The 25883-nt window shown below is 37.1% G+C and overlaps 4 protein-coding genes across 5 annotated transcripts; 2 read left to right on the top strand and 2 right to left on the bottom strand.

Moving 5' to 3' along the window:
* Positions 1 to 1777: 1777 nt before the first annotated feature.
* LOC130723084 (FBD-associated F-box protein At4g10400-like) lies at positions 1778 to 9074 on the top strand. Of its 2 annotated transcripts, XM_057574010.1 has the most exons (3): positions 1778 to 2578; positions 2667 to 2917; positions 8681 to 9074. In XM_057574010.1, the coding sequence occupies exons 1-3, from the start codon at positions 1850 to 1852 to the stop codon at positions 8775 to 8777; spliced, it is 1077 nt and encodes a 358-aa protein (XP_057429993.1). In that variant the 5' UTR covers positions 1778 to 1849; the 3' UTR covers positions 8778 to 9074. The 2 variants fall into 2 exon arrangements, with proteins under 2 accessions (XP_057429993.1, XP_057429992.1); XM_057574009.1 differs by lacking the exon at positions 8681 to 9074 and having other exon boundaries at positions 1779 to 2578; positions 2667 to 3274.
* A 40-nt stretch (positions 9075 to 9114) lies between these two features.
* On the bottom strand, positions 9115 to 12089 carry LOC130723083 (isoleucine N-monooxygenase 2-like). Its single transcript, XM_057574008.1, has 2 exons — positions 11026 to 12089; positions 9115 to 9854 (listed from the first exon to the last, which is right to left on the bottom strand). The coding sequence occupies exons 1-2, from the start codon at positions 11998 to 12000 to the stop codon at positions 9225 to 9227; spliced, it is 1605 nt and encodes a 534-aa protein (XP_057429991.1). The 5' UTR covers positions 12001 to 12089; the 3' UTR covers positions 9115 to 9224.
* A 3854-nt stretch (positions 12090 to 15943) lies between these two features.
* On the top strand, positions 15944 to 17976 carry LOC130723623 (uncharacterized). Its single transcript, XM_057574731.1, has 3 exons — positions 15944 to 16631; positions 16839 to 16942; positions 17464 to 17976. Exons 1-3 carry the CDS (start codon positions 16131 to 16133, stop codon positions 17723 to 17725), a joined length of 867 nt encoding a protein of 288 aa, XP_057430714.1. The 5' UTR covers positions 15944 to 16130; the 3' UTR covers positions 17726 to 17976.
* Positions 17977 to 18767: 791 nt separating this feature from the next.
* LOC130726019 (taxadiene 5-alpha hydroxylase-like) lies at positions 18768 to 21549 on the bottom strand. Its single transcript, XM_057577224.1, has 4 exons — positions 21067 to 21549; positions 19808 to 20379; positions 19380 to 19570; positions 18768 to 19164 (listed from the first exon to the last, which is right to left on the bottom strand). Exons 1-4 carry the CDS (start codon positions 21450 to 21452, stop codon positions 18853 to 18855), a joined length of 1461 nt encoding a protein of 486 aa, XP_057433207.1. The 5' UTR covers positions 21453 to 21549; the 3' UTR covers positions 18768 to 18852.
* Between the last annotated feature and the right edge of the window lie 4334 nt (positions 21550 to 25883).

Genomic DNA, 25883 nt, shown 5'->3' with positions numbered 1-25883 from the left:
GACGTTTATGACAACTAATCCTACTAGCACTAAGCTAAGGCGATAGTTTTCAGCCTAAAGGTTGAGGCTTTACTCCAAAAACTCCAAAAATGGGTATTTTAGGCTAAAATTGATTCCGGCGGAATTCCGGCGACATAACGGAAAATCTAACCCGGCAGAAGTGATCTTGGGCACATAAGGAAGAGGTTTAGAATCAGAAATGAAAGATTCGGGATAGTTTTGCAAAAACCCATAAACTATCAGCTCAGAAAAGTCTACAGAAAAGCTATGGAAAAAGCGATCAGAGGTAAGGATTAGCGACTATACCTCGAAACCTTGAAGCAGCAACTAACGGATCAACGATCAAGCAAGTAATGAAGAAAATTCTTCTTCCTTCTTCCTTGGTGAAGCTCGCGGCCTTGAGGAGAGAAAATGGAGGAGTTTTGTGTTTTTTTCTCACTTGTTTGCTATATATAGAAGATGGAAATTCGCGGGAAAATGAAAGTTTCGCGAATCTGATTTTTCCGGCGTCATTCTCCGTGAATTAATAGATATGTTTTGGAAAAAGAATTCCAAAACTATAAAGAGGTCTCCTTGTATTTTTGGCAACTAATGCATAGTCGGTATAAAACTATTTTACCCGATAAGTTGCTTTTTGCGTCGAATGTCGGAATGGAAAACTTCCTTCTGAAGAAAGATTGAGATCATCAAGAGAAATGGGTGTACGCGTGTGGAATATTCATTTGAAGCTCTGAATAGAAAAAGTCCCCATAGTCGGGTGATTTTAGGGTTTTGAAATACCAGGGATTCGGTTTCGGCACACTTCCGATGATTGGAATCGGACGTTCGTAGATCCTAGAGTTTCGCCTCGAAACGATTTTGATATATGGAAAAAGAGAAGTTCTAACATTTCTCTGAAGATTTTTGGAATTAACTTCCATCGTGCCTAAAAGTGAAAATTAGCTACATACTAGGGTTTCTGACCTAGGTTTAAGCGTATAACGATCGTGCTATAACTTTTATCGATTCTAATACAATCCTTAAACTTTTCCTGAACTTTCTCCTTCATAAATTTATTTCATTTAATAAACTTTTGTTCAGGTTTCCCTTCGCATTACATCAACCCTAATCGTGAATAAGAAGTTTATTCACTTAGCATAAGTTTAAAAACTTGGGCCTTACATTCATTTTCTATTAATTGTATTTAACTTATTTCATTTATTTTATTATTTTTCCTTTGATTTTTATAAAAATATTTTTTCAGTTTTTTTTAATTTATAATTTTTTTATTTTCTATTAATTTTATTTAATTTATTTCGTTTATTTTTTATTTTTTTATTTTTATTTCTGATAAGGGGGTGTGGTTAGTAAAAGGGGGGGTGAAAATAGCAACCACCGTTAGCAATTGGACGGCTAACTAACGGAAGGGCCTAAATCACACATATTAATAGAAGAGGGAGGGAATTCGCTCATTTTAAAGATGAGGGAGGTAAATCGCACAAAGGTGAAAGATCAGGGAGCAAAAGTGCAATTAAGCCTATTTTTAAATCTTTATATTATTTAAATTGGTATATGATTAGAAAACACTATGTTTGAGTTTCACAATTTATATTTTTAAAATATCTTGATTCTTATTATAATTGTTTTCATTTTTAGTATTATACCTTTTTCATAAGCAAAGTACTGATTGATGTCTCAAATACAATAACAAATTTCGCCGCACAATAAAAAAAAACTAGTTTTATAATAATATAATCATAATAACAGGGAAGTTCTTACTTCTTAGTTGTTACACTGATTTTCTTTCTTTCCCGTTTTCCTTCTTATTTTGTTCAAAAACTGAAGCTTATCACTGACACAGAGCTTACCAATGACAATGGTTGATAGGATTAGCAAGTTGCCAGATGAAGTTCTCTGTCACATTCTCTCATTTCTTCCCACTGAAGAAGCTGTCACCACCATTCTTCTCTCAAAGAGATGGAGGCCACTCTGGCCTTCACTGTCTACCCTAGACTTCGATGACTTTCGATTTTTCCGCCGTCGTCGAGATCTCCAAGGCAAGGAGAAGCAAAACTCAGACCCTTCCTTTATCAACTTCGTGTATGCTGCTATTCTCTCACGAGATTTGCATCAACCCATCAAAAACTTCAGGCTCATATGGGGTGAAAGTGAAAGTCTAGGTTCCCATGTCAAGGTGTGGTTAAACGCCGCAATACAACAACGCCAAGTTCAGAATATCAAAATCCGCAGTTGCGTCTCCCAAGTGCCTTGCTCTATTCTGAAATGCACAACCCTTGTTGTTCTCAAGTTGAGTTCTGTAGTTTTTGATGATTTTTCAACTGTGGATCTTCCCTCACTCAAAACACTGCATTTGAAGAGTGTTTTGATTGAGAAGCTTCAATCTTTTGTGGAGCTTCTTTATGGGTGTCCAATTCTGGAAAATTTGAAAGCAAGGGATGTATCTTTTTATGACTATGAACTTGAGGGGAGGGTTAAAAGTTTGCCCAAGTTGGTTAGAGCTGAGGTTTTGGTTTTTTTTCAAGGATATTATATTCCTGTCAAAGCTTTTTCAAATGTGCAGTTTCTGCTCTTAGACGAGGTTTGTATATGGAGAAGGAGAGTGTTTTAGTATTTGCTTAGAAAATGTTTCTAATACTTATGATAATTTATCTTTATATCTCGTGCAGTGCGATGCGGATATTCCTGTGTTTCCCAATTTAATTTATTTGGAGCTCTTATTTGGAGGCTCTATTAAATTCAGTTTGGCGCTTGATATGCTCAATCGTTGCTCTAAGCTTCAAACTGTTGTTTTTAACCTTGATGGTCGTGATGATGTTTGGCCATACCCATGTTCTGTTCCTGAATGCTTTTCATCACATCTCACAAAGTGCATTCTTGAAAATTTTGATGCAGTGGAATGTCATATGAGATTTGCAAGGTATGTTATGCAAAACTCAACATCGCTACGTACTCTGACAATTTGCAGTAAGAAGTATCTTAATTATCAGGAAAAGCTTCAAATGATAACAGAATTAGCATCATACCCAAGGAGCTCTGCAATTTGTGAACTTTTATTTGAGTAATTGATGTCCTTGTCACTAGTGCATTTGTTCCTAGCTCTACATTCAATGTATCTGCTGGTTTTGGTGCTTTGGATGGATACAGACTTTATGTATCGTTGTACTCTTCTTGTTATTGTTTTCAAAATTGTCGATCTCATGCACTACAGCTACATCTACTTCTGTAAATGTGACAGAAACTGAAATGAAATAGCTTTTCAAATTTGCGGTGTGGATGTGTATCTGTTAGAACTGGTAATCCTATACTACTGAATTAGGAAGAAAATCACAGAACAATGGAGAGAATCTCCATGAAAACTGAGATGAATTGCATAGAATGGAAGAAAGAGACGATACAGAGGGAGAGAGAAACAAGTTTCTCTCAACAATCTAACTGAATACCAGTATTCAGTTACAAATCCCCAACTAACCAAAAACTAACTCCTAACATGACAGCTTAGCTATTTATAGCTAAGACTTCCTGAAAATACAACTAGTCCTTAGAGACTTTATTATTCCACTTTAGTCCCCAGACTTACTTATTCTGCCTTCTCTGATATACCTGTGTTACAATAGGCTTTCCCCTAATCCTATCAGTATCTTAGCCCATTTATCCTTCATAGAAATCATCTTAGCCCATTTATCCTTCATATAGGAGAAGGACATGAGTTTTTATTCAATATGCATTTAAAGTACTACTTTGAAGTAATTAAAAGCACTTGAGGAACTGAGTTATTTTAGCTTGAAAATTACTGATTGCTTCAGTAAGACTACCCTTTGGTGTATGTGTTTGAAAGCTCTAACTTAATGCATAGGAAGGGGGTAAAGTTGATGTTGATATATGATGAGGCATGTGGTTAAATTTTGCTGAAGATTGTTAGATTTTGTAACCTTGTGACATTTGAAATTTTTTCAAGAATGTGCACACACAGAGGTCCAAATTCAAATTCAAATCTAAATGATAATGAGAGTTTTTAAAAAATCACCTAGGGAAGTAGTCTATTTGGAGATAACATGACGTTGCCCTTCAATATCTTAGGCCAGATGATTTGTCATTGGATTTAATTACTAAACTTATAACCTGGACAGAAATATAATTTCTTGATAACCTCGACAGTAACATAATTTATTGTGTCATTGGACCTGCATCTACCTCCATTTGTTGATAAAACAAGGAGTTGGCTAATATGTACAATGCCAGATGATTCCTATGTCATTTGTAGTTTCCTTCCTCCAATCTCCCTTTCTAACTGATTTCAGATTTCGAAAAAAGAATAGAAGAAAAAGTGTGTTTATATTTAAAATATTGGAAACCCTTACTATAAATAGAGTTATGAATGGTACAAGTATGAATCTAATAATTCCCGTTTTCAAGTCTTCTAAGTGCTGATAGTTCGTTAATTATGTACAAACATGTATTGATCTTTTCTCCTTTTTAAAATTTCATTATGCTTCTTAAAGAATCCCAAATGTACAATAACATAAAAAAAAACATATATATAAAACCTGCTACTGATTTCCTATATGATATATGACATTTAAGTTTGTTTGATATACTGTGGTGTATGGATCCACCCTGAAGGTAAAGCTGCATGCTTCTACAGCAAGTATTCTTAGGAATATAACAATAAGTCAGTATCATGCTAGAAAAAAGCTAACTGCTCACTGATAGGTACACGGGATTAGCTAGTTAGTATTAGATTTTATTATTAGTATCTTTTATCCAGTCAGCATTAGGTTTTATATTTTATTATTATATTTTATTAGGTTTAGCATAATTAGAGAGTGAGTCTATAAATAAGTAAGTTAGAGAGACAATTGGGTATCTTTGTTTTCACTTTGGAATTAGGGTTTAGAGAGCGTTGGGTCTCTCTGGTTCTTGGGAGGGTGTTTGGGATCCTTGTATCTTTCCCCCAATTCCTATTTGGCAATTAGGGTTTTACCATTTAATAATATTAGATTTGGCTGGTTTCTATCATTGGTATCAGAGCACCGATTCAGGTGCCCTGGCCAAGAAAACCCTACAGTAACAACGTATGAAGCAGATGGGTGGTAAAAAGAAAGAGGATTTCAGAGGGAGTTCATTGGCACCGCAGGATAAGGAGGAAATATGCGCACTTTTGAGAGATTGGATGATTGAGAACGCCGAGTTCAGAAAGCAAGAAGAGTTGATTGAAGAACGGTGGACAGAACTCGATGAACGAAGAAAGAAGAAGGAACAAGAAAGAAGTTGATGAAACCCTGATATTTATTCAACAGAAAAATGTACAAGAAACAGATGAGTATTCGAGAGACTCATCACTCTCCTAATTCCCAATTCCCAAATGATCCCAAAGATACCTAAACCCTCTTCACACTCCCTTATTTATAGGCTAAGCCGTAACTAACTAACTAACTCTAAATGCTAACCCTTAACTAACTAACTAACTCCAAGTACTCATCAATACTCCCCCCTAAACATCCACCTTGTCCTCAAGGTGGGGTAAAACACAAGCTTCTTTAAACAAACAAAAAACAAATACTCCAACAGTTGGGCCTGGCCCATTAGAGTAAGGGAATGAACTGGTCTGTAGATGATTGAGAAAGAAAAGTTCCTCTTGGGCCCGTTCCTTCTGTTTAGCATTATGGGCTTTGGCCTTGTGGTCAAACTTTGACCCAATTCTGAAAAATCTAGCTGAGCCAGCCTTGCTCTGCTTCGTGTGAACGCGTGTGCGTGTGAAGACAACGGAAAGACCACACCCAACCAGCGACGACGGAAACGAGCGTCCCCCGCCATAACTGCAAAGTCCGGTGGCTTCGCCGGCGGCCGTGAAACGGTTACCGACTTGCGAATGAGCGAGCGCCCTTTACTCTCCTCCGTGCGAACTAACTCGAGGCCACAGTATCCCACCACCGCTGTCTCAGCCAAATCCGGTGGCTTAGCTGGAGGACGGTTGGCCACCAAGTCCGATCTGCAAGAATCGCCAAGGATGAAGTGTGAGCTGCCACCACTGCGGTCTGGTGGCTTAGTCTCCAGTTGAATGGCAACCATCGAAGAGCAAAGAACAGAGGTCTGAATGAAGACCTCCGTCCAGCAAAAGAACGTGTCCGGCAGTCGATTGGCGGTTACCGCCGTGCAGAGACATGAATCCGGCGGTTTCCGTGGCGGCCGTCTCTCCCAATCGAACCCTAAATCACTGATTTGGGGCAAAACGATTGGTTGCACCTTCTTCCTCCCATGAATGCTGCAAATCTGCCATTTCTCCATTGAAGAACCTTCCTGTAACCGCTTGATTTTGATTTCCCCTTCGGCGTCGATCTTCTCCCCTTTCGCCGTCAACGTGCAATCGATGTAATCAACCACGGTGTCCGGTTGACACCGTGACACCTCCGCTGTTTGCTCCGCCGCCATTGCAAACTCCGAGTCTTTCCGCGACGCTTCCATCTCAGAATTCTCCGGCGAATATGGCTTGATCTCTGATTTCGCCAACAGCACTGAATTGGCCTCAGGTTTGGCTTCCACCACAACAGTTCTTCGTTCTGCCTCCAAGACTTCTTGCTTCCCAGGGATTTCTTCCTCCTCTGAATCTTGGACTGGTTCTGGCATGTACGGTTCCAATTCTGGTTCGAATTTCCTCAACAGAGCCTCCACAAATTCCCACCATGTTGCCTTCTGATTGCGTCTTCTCCAGCAAAACCACCACATGAAAGCTTCACCAGTCAAAGCCTTCTCTGCCCCTGAGAATTTCTCCTCTTCGGATACTCCCTTGGCCTCACAGTGTTGCTCCACCATAATGAGCCATCCGTAGGCCTCTCTTCCATCAAATTCTGGAAACATCTTCACGAATTGATGGCAATCACAGCACCTAGATCGGTGCTCTGATACCAATTGATGAAACCCTGATATTTATTCAACAGAAAAATGTACAAGAAACAGATGAGTATTCGAGAGACTCATCACTCTCCTAATTCCCAATTCCCAAATGATCCCAAAGATACCTAAACCCTCTTCACACTCCCTTATTTATAGGCTAAGCCATAACTAACTAACTAACTCTAAATGCTAACCCTTAACTAACTAACTAACTCCAAGTACTCATCAGAAGTGAATCGGAGGCACCAACCGTGGCAGAGCAAACAGCGGCAGAGGCGTTGCTGGAAGGAACGGGGACCGCAGCGGAAGAAGAAAGAGACGCTATGGTGGCTGAGCAAGCATCTGTAGCAGAGGAAGTCTTGACGTTTGAGGAGAGGCGAAAACCCAATCTTGAAGCCGCGGATGAAGAACAAGTAGCAACAGAGGTGTTGCGAAAAGAATCTGAACCCGATTCAGTTAAGGAATCAGAAGCAATGGATGAAAGAAGAGGTCAGCAACTGAAGGCGATGGAGAAACGCAAGCATCAACCGCCACTGGTGCTGAGTAGAGGAACGCTGAATAGAGGAACGACCAAGGTGCCATCAGCGGCGCACTTCGCACGCGCAGAGATGAAGTTGTTGGGCGAGAGAAATATGGGAGCGCTGCTTGCATCTTGTCTTCCTCTCTCACCTTCTTCAACAGAAAGAAATGCTCCAAACTGTGTACCCAATCATACGCATCATCACCCCCAAAAATTGGAATTTTCCTCACCAATTCCTCTGAAATTCTTGCCATGCTCCTTGCTTCTTCCATAGCGCAGCAAAGAATTGGTGGTTCAGGCACCAGATCGGTGCTCTGATACCAATGTTAGAACCAGATGTTTTATTGATGATAAACCCTAATTCCCAAACTGAGAATCAGGGCAGAGTAAAAGAGAAAGAGTCCACACTCAATCTCAAGAGAGTCCACACCCTCTTCCTAGGCCCCAAAACCCAAAATGAACTAAAAGATACCCCTAGCTCTCTAATGTCTGTTATTTATAGGCTACATGCCTCAATAACATTCTAACTAACTCACTATGTCTAACTAACTAACTAACCCCTAACCTTGAGTTCCTATCACTCACTCTCTTCTATCACCTCCACAAACAAAGTTACATGCTTAGATTAAAGACTAAAGTAGAGCTTTGGTGATTTCTTAAATTATATCTACTTTAGACTTGAAGGTGCAGTTAGTTTGGGTCTCTTTATATAGCAGGGGCTTGAGAAGGTATATCTTCCAATAAGATAACAAACCTCCAATAAACAACTAGGGAATATGCATCTGATGGAAACAATTTTTGTTAATATTTTAGCTCTTTTTGCTCTGCTAAACCAAATTAATAGCCATTCATTGAGCAGAAAGACATGAACCATTGGTTGTGTGAAAGCAGCCGTGTAATCTACTTCATCGCTTTCACCAATCGTATTAAATATTAACTACTGTCTGCCTCTGGTCTAATTGGGAATGGTAAGTTTGTGTTTGTTTTGTAGAATTAGGAGAATTCTAAGTTTTGAGCCTTAAGAGGCTATGAGTTATCTGAAGAAAATAGTATTTGGCGTGTTCGGATTTCATAACATTTACAATTAGCTTCAAGGTTTATTTGCTATTAAGGTTGGAGGGCTGCATACAAATTGCAAGTAATTCGTGTTACGCATTGTGATTGAGAACTGTTGCATGTTTGTTGGATTTCTTTTCTCATCTTGGCTGCTTTTATTGTTGTCACTATCCTGGCTCTATTATTAAAAGTTCATTTTTTTTATTGCATAAGATGTCTTGTTCTATGCTTTTGTGCTCTGGGCTTAAGCAGTCGCGCCATCTACTACTTCTTGGAGGAACCTACAAGAAGACACATTACTTTTTCATAGACTCTAGCAGTAGCATCAATGTGATAAATGCAGATGTTATGAAGCAGCAAAGAAGCTTTCGCTCAACTCTTTGTTTATGCATTGCTGTTCTAACAACACCCCTGTCCCTTCAATGATCTAGCCCTATTTAAGTCTTCTATCTATCTTCCCTAAAATACTTTGTCTGTTATTTATATTATAACTAGTAAATGAAGAATACATAAGAAGATGATAGAACTTAAATGTATCTCTGAGAACCATGACAAAACAATTATTTGACACATCTTGATATTTCTAATGCAACAATTGTGAAATTAATTTGCAATACATGCAGTCAAATAAGTCCCAAACGTTACTATCATCATTAACAGTCCGTCCTTTTCTTTATTTGGTAGTTCTTCTGTGTAATATTGCACATTATTCAAACTTCACCTATATAGTTATTGCCTAGGTAAATTTTAACTTAATTTATAGGTGGTACAATTTTGTGGCTAATCTTGGCTTTGCTATTGCCAAAAGTGGTTCAGCAAGAAACATTTCACTTTTGCACTCATTAAGATTGATGCTAGACACATTGGACGGTGCACTCCAATTAAAGGCATGGAGTAACCGAGCAAGTAGCACCATAGTCATTGTTGTTCCAAGATTCACCCCAGGACAACCACGCCTTCCTGTACTAAAGGAAATGAACTTCAATTCTGGCTCAGACAAAACTACATCAGACCCATCACTTTTTAGATGACGTTCAGGTTTGAACTTGTGGGGCTCACTCCAAACGTTTGGGTTTCTTCCAAGACCACTTCTGCTTAAAATCACATGACTACCCTTTGGGATGAAGTAATTTCCAACCATTGTGTCTTTCATAGAGACATAAGGGACATTGAAAGGTGCTATGGGATGCATGCGAAAAGATTCTCTTGCACAAGCCTTCAGAAATTTGAGTTTAGGGATGTCTGATTCTTGGACCATTCTCTCTTTTCCAACCACATTGTCTAATTCTTCAGTGGCTCTTTGAAGCAACTCAGGTTGGTTTATCATTTCTGCTAGTGCCCATTCAACAGCATTTGATGGATTGTCCACCACTGCCATCATCAATTCCTAAAAATAAAACCAACATTTTCCATATAAATGGCATAGCTAAGAGAATAACAGTAGGAGCTAACTTTTGCACATTGTTTATAATATAAACGGCGCAATGCATTTCTGACGACACCCATGGTTTGTGTTGGTTAAAGTGTTGGTTTCTAACTTCCACAAATTGTAGTTTTTTTTTTCAATATAAATTTGACAGTATATAATGGTCCGCAACCGTCACAAGTTACTTTTTTTTTTTTTTGAAATTACAAGTTACTTAAATTTAAGCCCATTAAACATATATGCTTACGGGCTTGGAGGGCTATGTTCCCCCCTGAGTCATCACCAGACCCATGCCTTGAAGACGAGTAAGAGTGTGACTCAGAGAAAGGAATGTTGTAGGACCAAGGTCCTCACAACAGTTAAGAGGCATCATAACTGTCATGGCACCGGGATCCAAGGACAATAAATAATGTTCATTACCACCATTAAATGCGCTATAACACACATAATGATAGACAAGGAAAGAGCATGTAAGAGGAACTAAGAAGCTAGAATAATGGCATCTTCACTCCGATACTATTCCTAGCCCTAAGCTTGGACTCACACCTCTGAGTTTGGGACCCCCAAAAATTAGGAAGAACAAAGGGTATCCACACTCTTTCATTTTAAATGGATTTCAGAGCAACACTCATATAATAAAGTAAGAGGATTTATCATTATTTTTCTTTTAAAGGTACATTACATGTTAATGTTTAGAAAACCTTTTTGTTGCGCTGGTGTGATGCTCTCTCTCATATTCACTAGTTTAATTCATTAATGTGATGTCACAACAGATACTAATGAATTTTGAAATTAAAATTTTAGTAAAGGTTGTCAAAATCACCACCTTGGGTATTTATTCATCCTAGTTTAGGTTATTTAATAATATTTTAACACGTGTTTTAGAAAAGTCTAACCCATGAGACATGTTAAAATATTATTAAGCCATCTAAGACTGATAATTTCACCCAATACTTAATTTTGGTGATTACACAACCCCATGGATAGCGCAACCCTCCAAATTAGAGAGTGCAAGTGAGAAACTACCCTAATGTTAATTATATGAAGATTAATAAAGATCTTGAAAAAAATTGCAGAACTATGTATAGTCCTGATGCATGCCCAATAGAAATAAAAGGAAAGAAGATATTACTATAATTTGCGCCTTGATTTCCTTCAATGTCAATAATTGGTCACCATTGACATCTTTGAGTGTGATCAGAACATCCAGCATGTCCTCTTTAACAATCTTGGTTCCTTCATTCCACTTTTTGATCCTCTCTTCAATGATGAAATCATGATACTTCTCCATAATCCTCATTGCTTTCTTCACCTTGCTCTTATGGCCATCTAAGCCAAGTCCATTTAGCCATGGTACATAATCAGAAACAGAGAACGCATAAATGTACTTGAGCAACACGAAAGCAGCATCCACATGTTCTGTTTCCTCAAATCCAGGCCCTCCATCTTCCCTACCCATCCCAAAGTACCTTGTGTTAAAAACCATTTTCCTGAACACATTAGCACAATAATGTTGTGAAGCAATTCTAACATTCACAAGGCCATGATCATGATCATGATCATTGTAATTGCTTTTGTTGAAGACATAGAACACAAGGTTAGCAGCTTCTTCATTCCTTTTGTCCTGAAGCCATTGATGCTTCAGGGGAGAAAGCAACTCGTTGGCCAAGATTTTCTTCATTTTCTTCCATTGTTCGCCAAAGGGAGTAACAGCTGTGGTCAAATAACCACTACTTATGGCTTCAGTAGCCATGGTTTTTGGTCTTGATGCAAAAGTAGCATCATGTTTTCTCAAGAACTCACGAGCAATGGCAGGGGAAGTAACAGGGATTACATGGACATTTCCAAGGCGGATACATGCTATTTCAGTGTTCATTTCTTCCATCATCTTATGTATCCACTGAGGTGCAGGCTTGTTTGCAAGCATTTCAGGGAGATTACCAACTATAGGCCATGGTTTGGGACCTGGGGGGAGGTTGTGTTTTGTGGGCTTCTCAATAAAGGGAGATGTTAAGGCTTTGATAATCATGAAGAGAAAAATCATAACAAATAAAGAAGACCAAAGGGATTGAAGGTATGACCAGAAATAATCAGGGGTGTGACACATGGCTTAATTGGAAAAGGATAAGTTTTCAAATTAAAGACAACAAATGTATGAAGTGGTAATGGCTAGTGCTGCTATCAACTATGAAGTTGGAGTACTATTTATAGTTGCTAAATAGGAACGTGCAAGAGCTGATTTGCATGCTAAATATCCTTCACATCTCACTTTAAATGTAGCTTAGATGCTATTATTATGTGAACCTCTAGACATCATTTTTCTTTATAAAAGATAGAAAAAGTTTAATACTCGCTGAATAAGGTTAAAATTGGATTTCTATACTATTTGATGTCGACGTATAATAAGTGTTGCTTTATCATTTATGATGCAAAAATAGACCACTAACTATATCTAGATTATTCAAACACTTAATTTTTCTCTTTACCTCTCACTTTTTTTACAAAAACTGAAGTAATATTTTTGAATAAAAACCTGATGGGAACAACCTTTCCCTCCTAAGAGACAACGTTCAATGAGACTCTTAGCTAAGAGAACCAGAACAAAACAACTAAACAAACCAAATAACAACTACACCATAACAAGAAAACACAAATGTCCAGTGTTCTGCCATATATTTTCCTATAAGATTGGATGCATATTATAAACGTTGTACTTTCAGTGGTTTGCTGCTGAGTTATGGATATTCATAATTGAAGCAATTCATTGGCGGATTTATTTTAATATTATGATTAAGAATAAAGTTTTATTGACACTCTAAATACACTCATACATTCATAGAAATATAGGAAGAGAAAAAGTTTGACTCATTTAAAGTGAGACATGCACTCATTTTGAGACATTTACGTTAGAGAGTAAACTAAATCATCACAATTATTAATAGTGATTACATGTTTTGTAAAGTCAATAAAGAAACTTATCAATGGAAATTGAGAGCATAGTGTAGTCAGACGTTTCCCGCTTAGTGCGAGCACCCGCCACAAGTTATTCCTATTGGCGGTGGATACCTTGCCTCTCACCTAAAAAAATCATCTTTTTAATCAAAAAATTATTTTAAGAGTGTTTTGGATGATTGGCTAAAAAAAAATTAAAAATTGTTATATCAAAACAATTTTTAATATTATAATCAGAAATTATCTTTAAAGGAGAATAATTTTTGTGCACTGTGTAAAGTTTTTTTGCACAGTCAACCAATCAAATGTCTAATATGTGAAAAAATAGTAGTTTTAATTTAATTACTTGATGTGACACATTCTTAAAATCTGATTGGTTGATTATGTAAAAATATTTTTTATTGTCGATACATCATTATTTTTCTCATCTTTAAAATTGTGAAATACAAATTAGTTTATTTTTAAAAAAATCTGGAAGAAAAAAAAAGAGAGTTTTCAGGTAAGTGTTTTTTTCTTGGTCAAATAGGTAAGTGTATTTTGTGGTCGAAAGTTATTTTGGGCCTAGCTATCGACATGATTGGGCTCTCATTAACTGTTCCTGTGATGAAAAATAATCTAGGCCTCATATTTTTTTCTTTTAATTTCTTTAGTAAATTTCAATGTCATTTTTATTTTATAATTTTGGAGAAAAAATCAGTCATTCAATTCATGTTTGTTCTCGTACAATCACCTGGACCACTACTTTGAGCCGTGTGCCACATGATCATCATCGTGCTCTTGCTTTAAACCGATTCCTCTATCATTTATTTTCACGTTTGGTACATATTTTTCTCGTTTTCAATATATTTTTGCAATTGCAGTTTTTTTAAGACAAGTGTTCTCTTTTCGAAGCAATAATGCTCGAGCCGAAAACATCTATATCATGGTGAAATTAACTCTCTCAGCAAAGTCTTTTCCATCCACAAGACTCGAACCTGAGACCTTGCTTAAGAAAAATCAAACATGTACCACTTGAACCAACCACCCGTTGGTTTTTGCAATTGTAGTTTAGTTTGTTACCAAATAAATTTTTTTTATAGGAAAATGTTAGTTGTTAGTAAATTAGTACAAATTATCTTTCCTCAGGGTTCGAACCCTGACCCTTCACCTGCATTACCCTTAGCTCAACCATGTGAGCTACGCACCTCAATCGAATCAAATGTGTGTTTGGGGTAGGAGTAAATAAATTCTTGGGTTTCATTCTCACTCTTCAAGGCATGGAGGTCAACCCTAACAAGTTCCAAGAATTGATGCGCATGAGGATCCCACAACATGTCAAGGATGTTTAGCAGTTTTGCAAAGCTGGCGTAGAATGTTTCCCCACACTAGTAATTGTTGCGACTGCAGAGTCGCAATGAGTGTCATTTTGCGGTGGTTTAACCGTTGTAATTTATGTTTTCTCTTGTAGTGATTAGCGTCAGATTTACATTGGATTCGGGACCAACTTGAATTTGTCCGAAGCTCAATAATTAGTGTTGTTCAATAGTCATCGCAAAGTTGACGTCAGTCAAAAGTCGATGCTAGTACGATGCAACACAATTTCCATTCAAGGGCGACATTAAACAAACAAAGATTGTCACAACTTAGCGTTAGGGAAGCTGATGCTAACTGCTGCGTTGGCCAGACCGACACAAAAGTATCACGTATATAGTGTCGGGTCGGTCGTCTCAAATGATACTTTATTTGACAATGGTAATTCAAACAATGAGTTAGATTCCTTTCGTCATTACTTGAGAGTCTATGAGTTTGTGGCCATGGGGATTTTAGAGAAGTACCTCCCACATCATGTTGCCATGCAATTTGGGATGTATACTAGACGAGCGCGGTTGTTCGTAGTTCACTTTCTTCTTCCAAGCCTTATATGCAGTGCACTGAGTTACTTATATCCATAGTTAAGGCTATTCTGAAATGTCCATTCATGTATCTTTTTGGACAGCCTCTAGTTTTAGATATGTCGGTACAGTAGGGAGACCTTTATACTTGGAATGTCTTAATTCATCCCAAATTGCATGACTTGGGAGGTACTATTGTACTAGCCCAGACTCTCAAGTAATGACCATAGAAGTCTTACTCATCATCTATAGTAGGACTGCCAAATAAACCTAATTGTGGCAAGAATACTTCTAAAAATACAAAACATACAACTTCCCAATCCAAATAAACCAGTCACAGAATAGAAAAAGTTATAGTTTGAACACCTATCATAGGACAAAACACACAACTTTCCTGCATGGACAACATAAGGGTAATGATAATGTTTCATTTATTCAGATGAAACGAGAGGCAAATGTTTAGAATTGCAATAAGGAGAAAAGAAAAATTGCAAGAGCTATGAGCTCAAGTTTTCATCATTGTAACAATATAGCAGAAAGAAGAATCACATCTGGTAGATAAGCAGAGAACAACTTCCCAGTTCCCACCCCATTTTCACTCCACTCCTCATTTTCCAATTCCATTAACTATGCAAGCATACTTGAAACCATTAACTATTACTAGAACACACCTTAGACAGATCAATACATAAGTAACCATAAGATCAATTCAACAGCTGTCTAAGTGAAAAACAGTTTAGGGGGAGAGCCACAAAGCGAATATTGTTTCAAACAAAATTACTCAAAGAACATGCCTTTACCATTGAATGTAGACCATTCAAAACTTTAGAAAAGCATGTAGTCCCAGTATGGAAGTGATAATATTATTAAAGTGGATACACCCTAGTGGAATTGCTGAAAGAGGGAAATGGAGACTGCAATTATCTCAGACTTTTAATATTAAGTAGTCTAAACAACAAATGTTTGTTTCAAGTGATGCATGTCTAATTTCTAGTTCATACATGATTACTTCCCGTGGAAGATGTCTGTGGTTAGACCAAAAATATCAATTAGTCTTTTAAAAAGATACATCAATCTGGTCATCAAAATGCTCCAAGGGTTACATAAATCAAGTGACCCAATCTTTCCAACACCAAAGAGACCCTAAAAAATCTTTCCCAATAACCAATACATAAATCAAGTGACCAATGCCAATATTCATACCAATTTATATCTTCTTAATTCCCAACCGGCCTTGTAATCTTTGGCCACATGTGGCCGTCTTTATTTCCAATGGACCAAACAAAAATCTAACCTTGACCAAAAAATAATAATCTAACCTTTTTTCACCTTAAATATTTCTATCATATAGGCTCATAGCTAATACATAATCTCATCATTGATCCTCAATCAGAACTCAGTGGGTGATAATCAAATGAAGAAGACTCAGCAGGTAAAACCAAGACTAGAAGAATTGTACCAAGGAGTCCCAGATGAGTCTGTTAACCTCACCTTTCAAGACCTTGCCAATGTGAATTCATCACACAAGACAATTGAACCCCTTTCAGAAGATAGTATTATTAGTAACCCCACAACTGTGCCATCACCTTCTCTTTCCCCTTTGTCCTTAACACCTAGTCATGACTTCAAAAAAGGCTTGCAGGTATCCAATCTCAGCCATCATCATCATCATGGTCTTAACCGCCGCGTTGTAGGCCATGGAGGACACGAATATCAGGTTAGGCATGCTGGTAAGGGTGCGCATAGTCCTCAAAGCAGGGCCAGTGAGTATAGCATGGGCTATGATGCCATGAGTGGTGAAAGTTTGGCTTCGGGAAAAGGTGGTGCTGGTCGACGAAGGCGATCGGGGATTCCTCATTCTAAGATGTGCTCTATTTGCTGTAGTTATGTTTATTTTTTCAGGACTAGATGCCTGGTATGTCTTTGCAGCAAGAAAATGATCATTTTTTTTTTCTTTTCTTATGCATTCATATTGACAAGGGTAATGCTATGAGTACATTGCATTATTTCAATCTTTTTATGTAATGTATATAAGAGGGTAATTTAATGAATTAAGTAAAATTTAACTAAGATATAGTTAACAATTCTGTACTTTAGTTAACATTGTTGTGTTTCCATGCAGGTATGTGGCAGGGTTTATTGCAAGCAGTGTGTGGAAAGAGGCATGGGAGAGATGACAGAAGGAAGAAAGTGTATTGAGTGCCTTGGATTGAGATTCAGCCAAAGGTGATAATGATTTCCTAATTCGATGTTTTAGTTGAAAAAGAAGTGACACTATATATATTCCTCATAGGATGTTTAGTTTCATGGTTGAACATTTCAAAATCACTTCTTGTCTCATAAAAACTACCGGAAATAAGTTCTACAAAATCACTTCTCATCTCAACCTGAAAATATACCGTGTATTCATACATGCACTTGAATCAAATATTTGTTTTATAAAGACAAGAATATGTATTTTAATTTGCCTTAACTCATAACCAATTAAAAAGATTATCAACATATATGATGTGATAGTTTATGAAAGGATAAAATTTAGGTACATTTTTTTAGTGTTGTTTTGCGTTGTTAACCAATAAAAAAAAGTAGTTTTCCACTAACTTGATATTTTATTATTTCTGAACTACCATTTTTCAATCCGCGTGTCATATTTTAACTAGTAAACAGTAAAAACTGTAAACATGAAACAACCCCTAAGTTTTCTCCATTATGAAAGTCTCATTAGTGAAATTTGATTATTAACACAGGTACATAGAAAGAGCAGGGATCGTGTGGTGTTGCAGTTGGAGGTATCCAATTACATTGAAGCAAGTTGAGCTCAAGTGGGCTGAGAAAGGACCAAGGAGGAGCGGTGACAGAGGCTATGGTCACCACCATGGGATGGCATCATCAAGACCAAGCACACCTACAACTCCAAGGACTCCTCTTTCTTTTGCTAGCAATGATCCTTCCTTTATCATGTCTGGAACCTATTCTGCTTTCTCTCCTCATCGTCACCTCCCTCTTTGAAAGCAACAATAACTAGCATGTTTGGATCATCTTCTCTTTTACCAGAATCAAGTCTAAAACACAGAAGCTACTCATAAAAGCTTTTTTCCTCAAAATGATTCTGCCTTCAGAATCAATTGCAAAAGGGTTGCCAAACATGCACTTAGTATAACTTCAAATACTAATATATATATCAATGTATCTCATACTAGAGTGTTTTATTAGATACTATTCACAGTTTGTTTTAATTGATTTGATTTTATGTTGCTTCATTCAATTAGTAATAACTTCATTAAGGTATATCATTTCCTCTTCATATCTATGTACCAAAAAAGATTCCTCTTTATATCTGTCACATTTCTAGCCAATGGTATCAACTACAAAGACTGGCATCAAAATAATCGAACTGTCTTGTTTTCATGCATCTCTGATGACTTCTTGTTTTTTCAAAACGACAATTACAAGCTTGTCCAAATTGTATATAGTATATACTTCAAGTTGATATCAATATATGTTAAATATTGAAAGCAGGCTAATCCTGCCGGCCAGTGCCTTCAGCAATAAACAAATGACAATGCTGCTATGCTTTTTCGCTCAAATGACAATGCTGCTATGCAATAAACAATTAGAGCATGTTTCATTTATGTTTGTAAGTGTTAGAATTGATTCTTTGTAGCATCCAGATCTGATGATTTTTCCTACTATAACAACACCGGTCTTTGTGCTTTGTTTTTACGCTCTTCTTGAAAAAACTTCTCAAGTGGTCACTCATCTCATATTGCTCTCAAGCAAGCACGCTTAACTTTGAAGTTTATATGAATTGAGCACCAACAAAGAAAATGCATCTTGTTGTTATGAGTAATACCTATCAAATCTTATAGACTTCCGTTAATTGGTATAACTCAATCTAAACTTAGAATATGAATCTCTTCCTGTTTCTCGTATCCTTCATTCTTCTCTTCTCTCACCATTTAAGCAAAAAATGAAAGAGATTGTGCTTAGTTTAATATTTTTGTGCTCAATGTCATCCCTATATAGCCCCAAAGTGAAATGGATTCATACATAATCTTAACATATGCCTGTATAAGGACAAATAGTAGAGTATCAACAATATTACAAACACCAATGTACATAGGGCAGGACAAAGATTAAGACAAATTACATTTGGGTTTGATCTTAATTGGGAGACCCATGGATGGATATGGCATTGGTTGACGAGTAATGGTTTCCTCAGGGTTTACTTGAGACCATTCACACATCTTTACAAAGTTGTGAATGGTAGTCAATGTCTCAACCCTGGCAAACTCATTTCCTAAGCAATAATGAAGCCCTCCACCAAATGGAAGGTATGAAAAACTTGGGATTGGCTTGGGTGGATTGTCAAACCGAGATGGATCAAATTTGTTTGGATTCTTGAATATTTCATTGTTCATGTGTGTTCCACATGCTGCCCAATATACCTGAACAATAAAACAAATTGATATTCAAGTTAGGCCAAAAAATATGTCACCATTAGTGAATGTTTGGAAATCCTTCTGCAATTGATTTTAAAGTCAGAATCAATTATGGGGAGAAACTTATGTGAGTAGCTTCTGCGTATCAAAATTGATTTCTAAGGAAAAATAAACAAATTCAAACATACTTTTAGTGAAATTTTCTAAGATGGAAAAGTCACCTGCCACCCTTTTGGTATGTCATATCCTTGGAAGCTAGTATCTTTAAGTGCTTGCCTAAAGGTGCCAAACAAAGGAGGGATCATCCTCATCAATTCTTGAGCAACTCTCCAAGTGTATTTCATCTTTTGTATCTCTGCCCATGTTAGCCTGTCTTCTGTTCCTTCCCTTTGCTTTATGATTTCCATTTGTTCTGCATAAAGAAACTTAGCAAAACAGTCATAGAAAGGTCTAATAGCATGTTTGAAAAAAATTCTGCAATTGATTCTAAAGCCAAAATTAATTCTGGTAAGAAGCTTTTATGAGTAACTTATGGGTGTGAGAATTGATTCTAAGAAAAAATGAACTGATCCAAACATACTATAAATCCCTTACTATTCGGGAAATGGGAAACGGCACACAATGTCAGAATCTAAACATTTAGTGTTACCTTCTAAGACTTTTTTGTAAACCTCGGGATCTCTAGATAACTTCCATATCATCAAGCTCATAAGAGTAGCAGAAGTGTCATGGCTTGCAACAAATAAAAGAATGAAATTGTCAGTGATTATGTCATCAGCTAGAGGTTGGTGATTTTCATCCCTTAATGCAAGCAGGCCAGAAAGCATATCATTGGTAGAGCTTAGAGTTCCTTTTGCAAGTTCCTCCCTTCTAATGTTCATAATTTGAAGTGTCCTATCAACAATTCTTGCCCTTGCTCTTTGGCCTCTCCAAAATGAGGTACCTGGCAAATTGATGGGAAGAGAGTGCATTGCTTTAAATGCTATGATAAAATCTTTAAACAAAACCTCCCTAGTTTGCTCATCCTTGATGTCAAACAATATATTGCATGCAATTTCATAGGCCAGCTTTTTCATGAACCTCACAACTCCAGTTGTGGTTTCATTCTCTTTCAATTCTCTCAATAATGCTGTCTTCACCAATTCATCCATCTTTTTGACATAATTCTGGAGGCATTCAGTTTTCATGAATTTCACCAATTCCCCTTTGACTAACCTAAACCTGCATTAAAAAAAAAAAAAACATGGCCTCAAATCAGATGATCTAATCATTCCCTTAATCAACAGAACTTACAAAGGCAACAAATTGATCCATCCAAACACCACCACCTCTACAATTACAATCATTCCAAAATCACTTTTTCAATTGTCCATCCAAAAATGAAACACTAAAATGATTTTGGATAGAACTGAGTTTTAAAGTTTTTTTTTTATAGGCAAATGTTAGTGGTTACTGGTTAGTTGTTAGTAATTACAAATGCTCCTCCTCAGAATTCGAACTCTGGACCTCCATCTCCAACACCTATTTCTACCCTGATATGATTAATGTATGGATAAGTTTACTAAAGTGATTTTTATAGGATGACTTGTGAGAAGAGCTAAAAGCACTTTCATGTTCTTTCAAAAACTTGATCTTTTAACTTTGGCCTCAAGCCCTCAACATGATTTTGTCAGTCTGAAGTGCTTCTAAGAATTTCACTCAAACATGTTCTAATGATGAAAAACCACGTTAGAGAATATTAGAAGTGCTTATGTGGATGAGTAACCTCAAAGTATCAAACCAAAGCAAACATGTACTTAGTCAAGATCAACTATCAAGATTAATTTGACAACTCATCCCAAATACTAGAAGGAAAATAAGAACCACAATTTAAGCTGCATCAGTAATTTACAGTTGAAGGTTATGTACCTTGATCCTGTGAGTTCAACTATGCTTTCCTTTCCAAGTATCTTTTGAATGGTGAAGGGTTTCTTAGCAGACAGAACATCCTCTGGAGAACCAAGGACAAACTTGTTTCCTGCTTGTCCAATGACAAACACTGTAGGGCAACCCATTATGGATGTTTTGAAGACATTGCCATATTTTGATACCCGTTCTTCCAACCAGTCAGAGCCCTTGTCTTGCCTCTGTGCTTTAAGAAAACTAAGTGTCTCACCGATGAGAAGGTACCCTAGAGACCCTTTTGGAACATTTTTGGTTTGACCTTTTGAGAGAAGTTTTGAGAGGAGAAAAGCTAAACTCAAGGTGAATACACATAATAAGACAATGAAAGGTGTTCCCACCGCCACAACCATTTGCTCTTCTCTTTAGTGAATGTTGAGGTTTGACAAATGAGATGAGAGATTTTAGATCATTCAAGGTAGTAGCAAACTCAGGTGACAGAAAGATTCAGATGACAGAAATCATACTTATGGGGACTTAGAGCATCTCCAATGGAGTCCTTATTTTGGGACCTTAAAATAAGATCCGGATCTTATTAGATCCCACCATTGGAGCTATCCTACATGGCATGAGATCTTAGCAATCCGTGCCTTAGCTCAGGTACTCTCAAATGTGGGATCTTAAATAAAATAATATTTTTTTCTCTCTCCTTCAATACCATAATCAAAGTGAAAATTAGGGATGAAAATAAATAATATAAATATATTGAGTACTGTGGGTCCAGACAAAAGTAAAATAAGATCTCAACCACTAGAGTGAAATGTGTATGAAGACCTTATGAGTGTCTTAAATCCTATGTGGCAATTTGGGCCCACAAGAATTGAGTTAAGTCCCAAAATAAGTTCCTACCATTGGAGATGCTCTTAGGAGTTAGGACTTTCTGTGGACGGAGTCTTCGGTGGGACAGTCTGAAAGGGAACCATGGTGGGACGAAAAGACTTTGAAACATGTTATTTTATAATTGGTACGATTAATTCATTTAATAATTTGATTGATCGAGAGATGGGTATTAAAAATAGAGTAAAATAAATTCACCCCTCCCAAGGTTTGTGAGAATAACACTTAACTTAACTCAATTCTTATCTAAAATATACACTTCACCCAATAATAATCTTATAATTACACTTAGCTCAATTCTTCTCTAAAATCTTCACTCCACCCCACCCCATTTAACACCATCCAAAAGATGCTAACGGAATATTCCTTTAACTCAAATTAATTAATTTAAATATAAATGATAAATAAATTACATTATCCTCTAACCAAATAATAATTATACTATAATTTTGTAAATATTCTAAATATTTATAAAATATTTTAAATACCTCCAAATAAAAAATAATAATTAAACTTGGTGTTTATTATGGTCAAAATATTTCTCTCTCTAATATAACTCAAATTTAAATAAGGGGTATTTCAGTCAAAATGTTTATCAAATAATGAGTTCTTAATACATGTGTATAACCTTAAACAACTTATATTTTAGAACTTAAAATGTCATGTGCTTAAGTGCTCATACAACCTAATAACTAAGGTAATCACATATCGTCATAACACAATTATATTTTGAAAGTTTAGTAAACTTATTGACAATTTTTTTTAGTAAACTTAGTGGTAAAGTTTTTGAGTTTTGATGGTTCTGAGCATGAGTTAAGTTTTGCTAAATTTGTGATGGAAAATGATGTTGCCTTGAAGAGGATGAGTTTCAAACTTAGCTTGAAGCTACGTAACTCAGATCCGGAAGAAGTAAAACAGAATTTGTTCTCGTTTAAGAAATGTTCTAGTTCTATGATTTTGGAATTTCCCCAAGAAGGCCAAAAATACAACATGTTTTATTGTAAATCATTTGTGCTGCCCTCCAAATAACAAGGATTTGTTTACTTGAATGAGCAATGATTATCTCGTGCTACTTTTTTTAAAAAAAATATATTTATTATTTTGTTAGAGGATAATGTAATTTATTTTTATTTATATTTAAATTAATTAATTTTGAGTTAAAAGAATATTCCGTTAGCATCTTTTTGATGGTGTTAAAGGGGGTGGGGTGGAGTGTAGAATTTAGAGAAGAATTGAGTTAAGTGTAATTGTGAGATTATTATTGGGGTGAAGTGCACATTTTGGATAAGTATGGAGTTAAGTGTTATTCTCACAAACCTTGAGGGGGGTGAGTGTATTTTACTCTTAAAAATAAGAGCTCCGCTATTTGGTACGAGCTATTTAGTGCACGAGAGCGACGACAGCAAGCATAATCTCTAAATTGCCTTGTAATTCCAAAAATATCCCTATCATTATTTTATTATTTCAGAAATAGCCCACAGTCCCCCACCTATCATCTCCTCCCACCTCCACACAGAGGCGTGACACCTCCATCACCAACCTGTCTAACCCACTACAGTGAGCTAAGGGAATGAAGGGATTTGCAGGGTGAAGGGCCAGAGTTCGAATCCTGGCGAAGGAACTAATTTACTAACAATTAACAACTAACATTGGCCTATCAAAAAAAAAATCAACCTGTCTGCAGGCATGTTAGCCACGTTGTGGGCTGGTTTCAGACTGCCTCACCGCCACCATGAAGTTATCCTTGTCATATTTCGGTTCTTCTTCTTCTCCAAAACATCCTCTACATCACTCTCCTCTCAACTTTCACACTGCAAACCGGCCACCACTGCCGGAAATCACCGCCGCTGCGTCGTATACACCATTTTTTCAGATCTGTGCACATCTGGAGGCATCTCACCGTATACTGGGAAAGTCTTGCGCCGCCTCCCCAAACTACCATGCTTGTGCCGCATACAGTGACATCGCCAGATTTAGTTCTATTAGATGGAGAACAACTGCCGGAAAACTCCGCCGCTGCGCTGCACACACCGTCTTTTCACATCCGTGCAGATGTGCTTCTTGAAGTGTTTTGGGTGAGGGAAAAGCAAATGGAAGAAGATTTAGGGTGGGGGTGAGGGTCTGAATCCTTGCATGTTAATTTTCAGAGCACTAGAGGATGATTTGTGACAGTGAGGGACAAATCGGCAGTGGGATGTTGCCGCAGATTGAAATTTCTATCATTCCTCTATTTGGGACATTCCGGTGTTTTATTTATTTTTTTTAAATGTGATTTTTAATTTCTAAAAAAATACACTCGCGCCTGCTCGTGCATCAAAATCTCGTGCACTTTAGAATTTTTCTAAAAATAAAGGTATTGATTGATGTATCAAATATTTTTCTCTCAAAAAAAAATATGTATCAAATACAATAGACATATTGTTGTATGGGTAAAAAAACACTAGTATCAAATTATTTCATGTGTTTGTGTTAGTAGGGTTGTTTAATTTTAGTCCTTCGTCTCAAAATAATTTGGTTCTTGTCCTAATGATTGTTGACTTTTTTACTTTCATTCTCGCCTTATGGCAGAGCTCCGATAATGATGCTGAGTGGCAGCCAGTTTAGATTGAATTGGACATTTAAATGGCTTAATCTAAATTAACTCGGTTTAATTGCACCCATGCTGCAAAGTATACAAAAGTTTCTTTTACCGGATATATAGTTTTTTTTTTTCGAAAGTAGAACTATATTAATTAATGAACAAATGATAATGATGTACAACCCTCCTCGATAGGGATCAAAAAGCAGCGGAACCAACCAGCAAAAACCCAACCTGCCCTAGGCACCAACCAAACCAAAAGACCCTAAAGCCAAAAGCCCAACACCCAAAAAATCTAAGGACCACCCAAAAGCCTCCAAAGGCCCCCAAAAACACTAACCGAGCTCCTAAAACACAACCTGAACTAACTTAGGAAGACCCGCGCGCAATGATATGTGCTGCAATCTGATACTGGGCAACATCGTCAGTACAATCATACGTCATGCCTAGGTGTTTACCCATCAAGATAGTGCTTCGCGCCTGAGTCAGGAAGCCATAAGTCTCTAACAGCTCTGTTAGCAGCACCATCAACTCCCTCCCTATTGGCTCAGCGACATCATCTGATTCTGCAATCCCTTTGAGGCTCTCAACAGGTCCCTTCTTCTTCTTTCCTTATTTCTCAGCTTTCTTGGGTCTTCCCCTTGCCTTAGGGGTTTTCAATTGATCTCGGGTTGAAGATCCAAGATCAAGGGAAACCCCTAGACCAGAAGAAACATCATATAGAAGACATGTTTGGCTTGTGGCTCTCCGTTCTTCACAGATTGGACCATCACAGAGCAGCGACAACCTCTCTTCAAGCTTTTGATCGTCATCATACCTGGAAGAAAAGATTTAAGGGAACAACACATAGGGATGGAGATCAGATGACTTAGAGTCATCTCTAGGTAGTCCAGAAATCATTTTGTCTTCATCCACAAAGAAGGACAAGGCTTGCCACTCCTTTGCGTCCCCAATAATCGTAGAAAAACCATTCAGCTTCGCCGCTCCTTGGACCCTCTTCACCTCCTCACCCAAACCTGCGCCATCAACCCGCGGATATCTAGCCAAAGCCACCGACTAAAGACGTACCACAAAGACGAAAACCATTTAGAAGGCTAATTGCCTGAGTCGCTGATAAGTGCCAATTTTACCTATTTTGATGAGAAATTTAGGCATTTATCCTTGTCAATTCATGATAAATCTTGACCAAATCTACTTCTTTTGATTAGAACTTATTGATAGATGAACTTTAGAATAGAATGTGCTTAAGTTTGATTTTCATCTTGATTTGTGTTGAAGGATTGAAGATTCAAAGAAGATGACAAGCTTTGGCAAGAAAAAAAGGAGTTTGAAGATATGTTGGGCGCCCAGCGGGTTGCAGAGGCCGCCC

This window comes from Lotus japonicus, chromosome 6, assembly GCF_012489685.1.
Source record: "Lotus japonicus ecotype B-129 chromosome 6, LjGifu_v1.2".
Taxonomy (NCBI): domain Eukaryota; kingdom Viridiplantae; phylum Streptophyta; class Magnoliopsida; order Fabales; family Fabaceae; genus Lotus; species Lotus japonicus.
The sequence above is the reverse complement of the archived record's forward strand: the minus strand, read 5'-3'. Positions and strand labels throughout refer to the sequence as shown.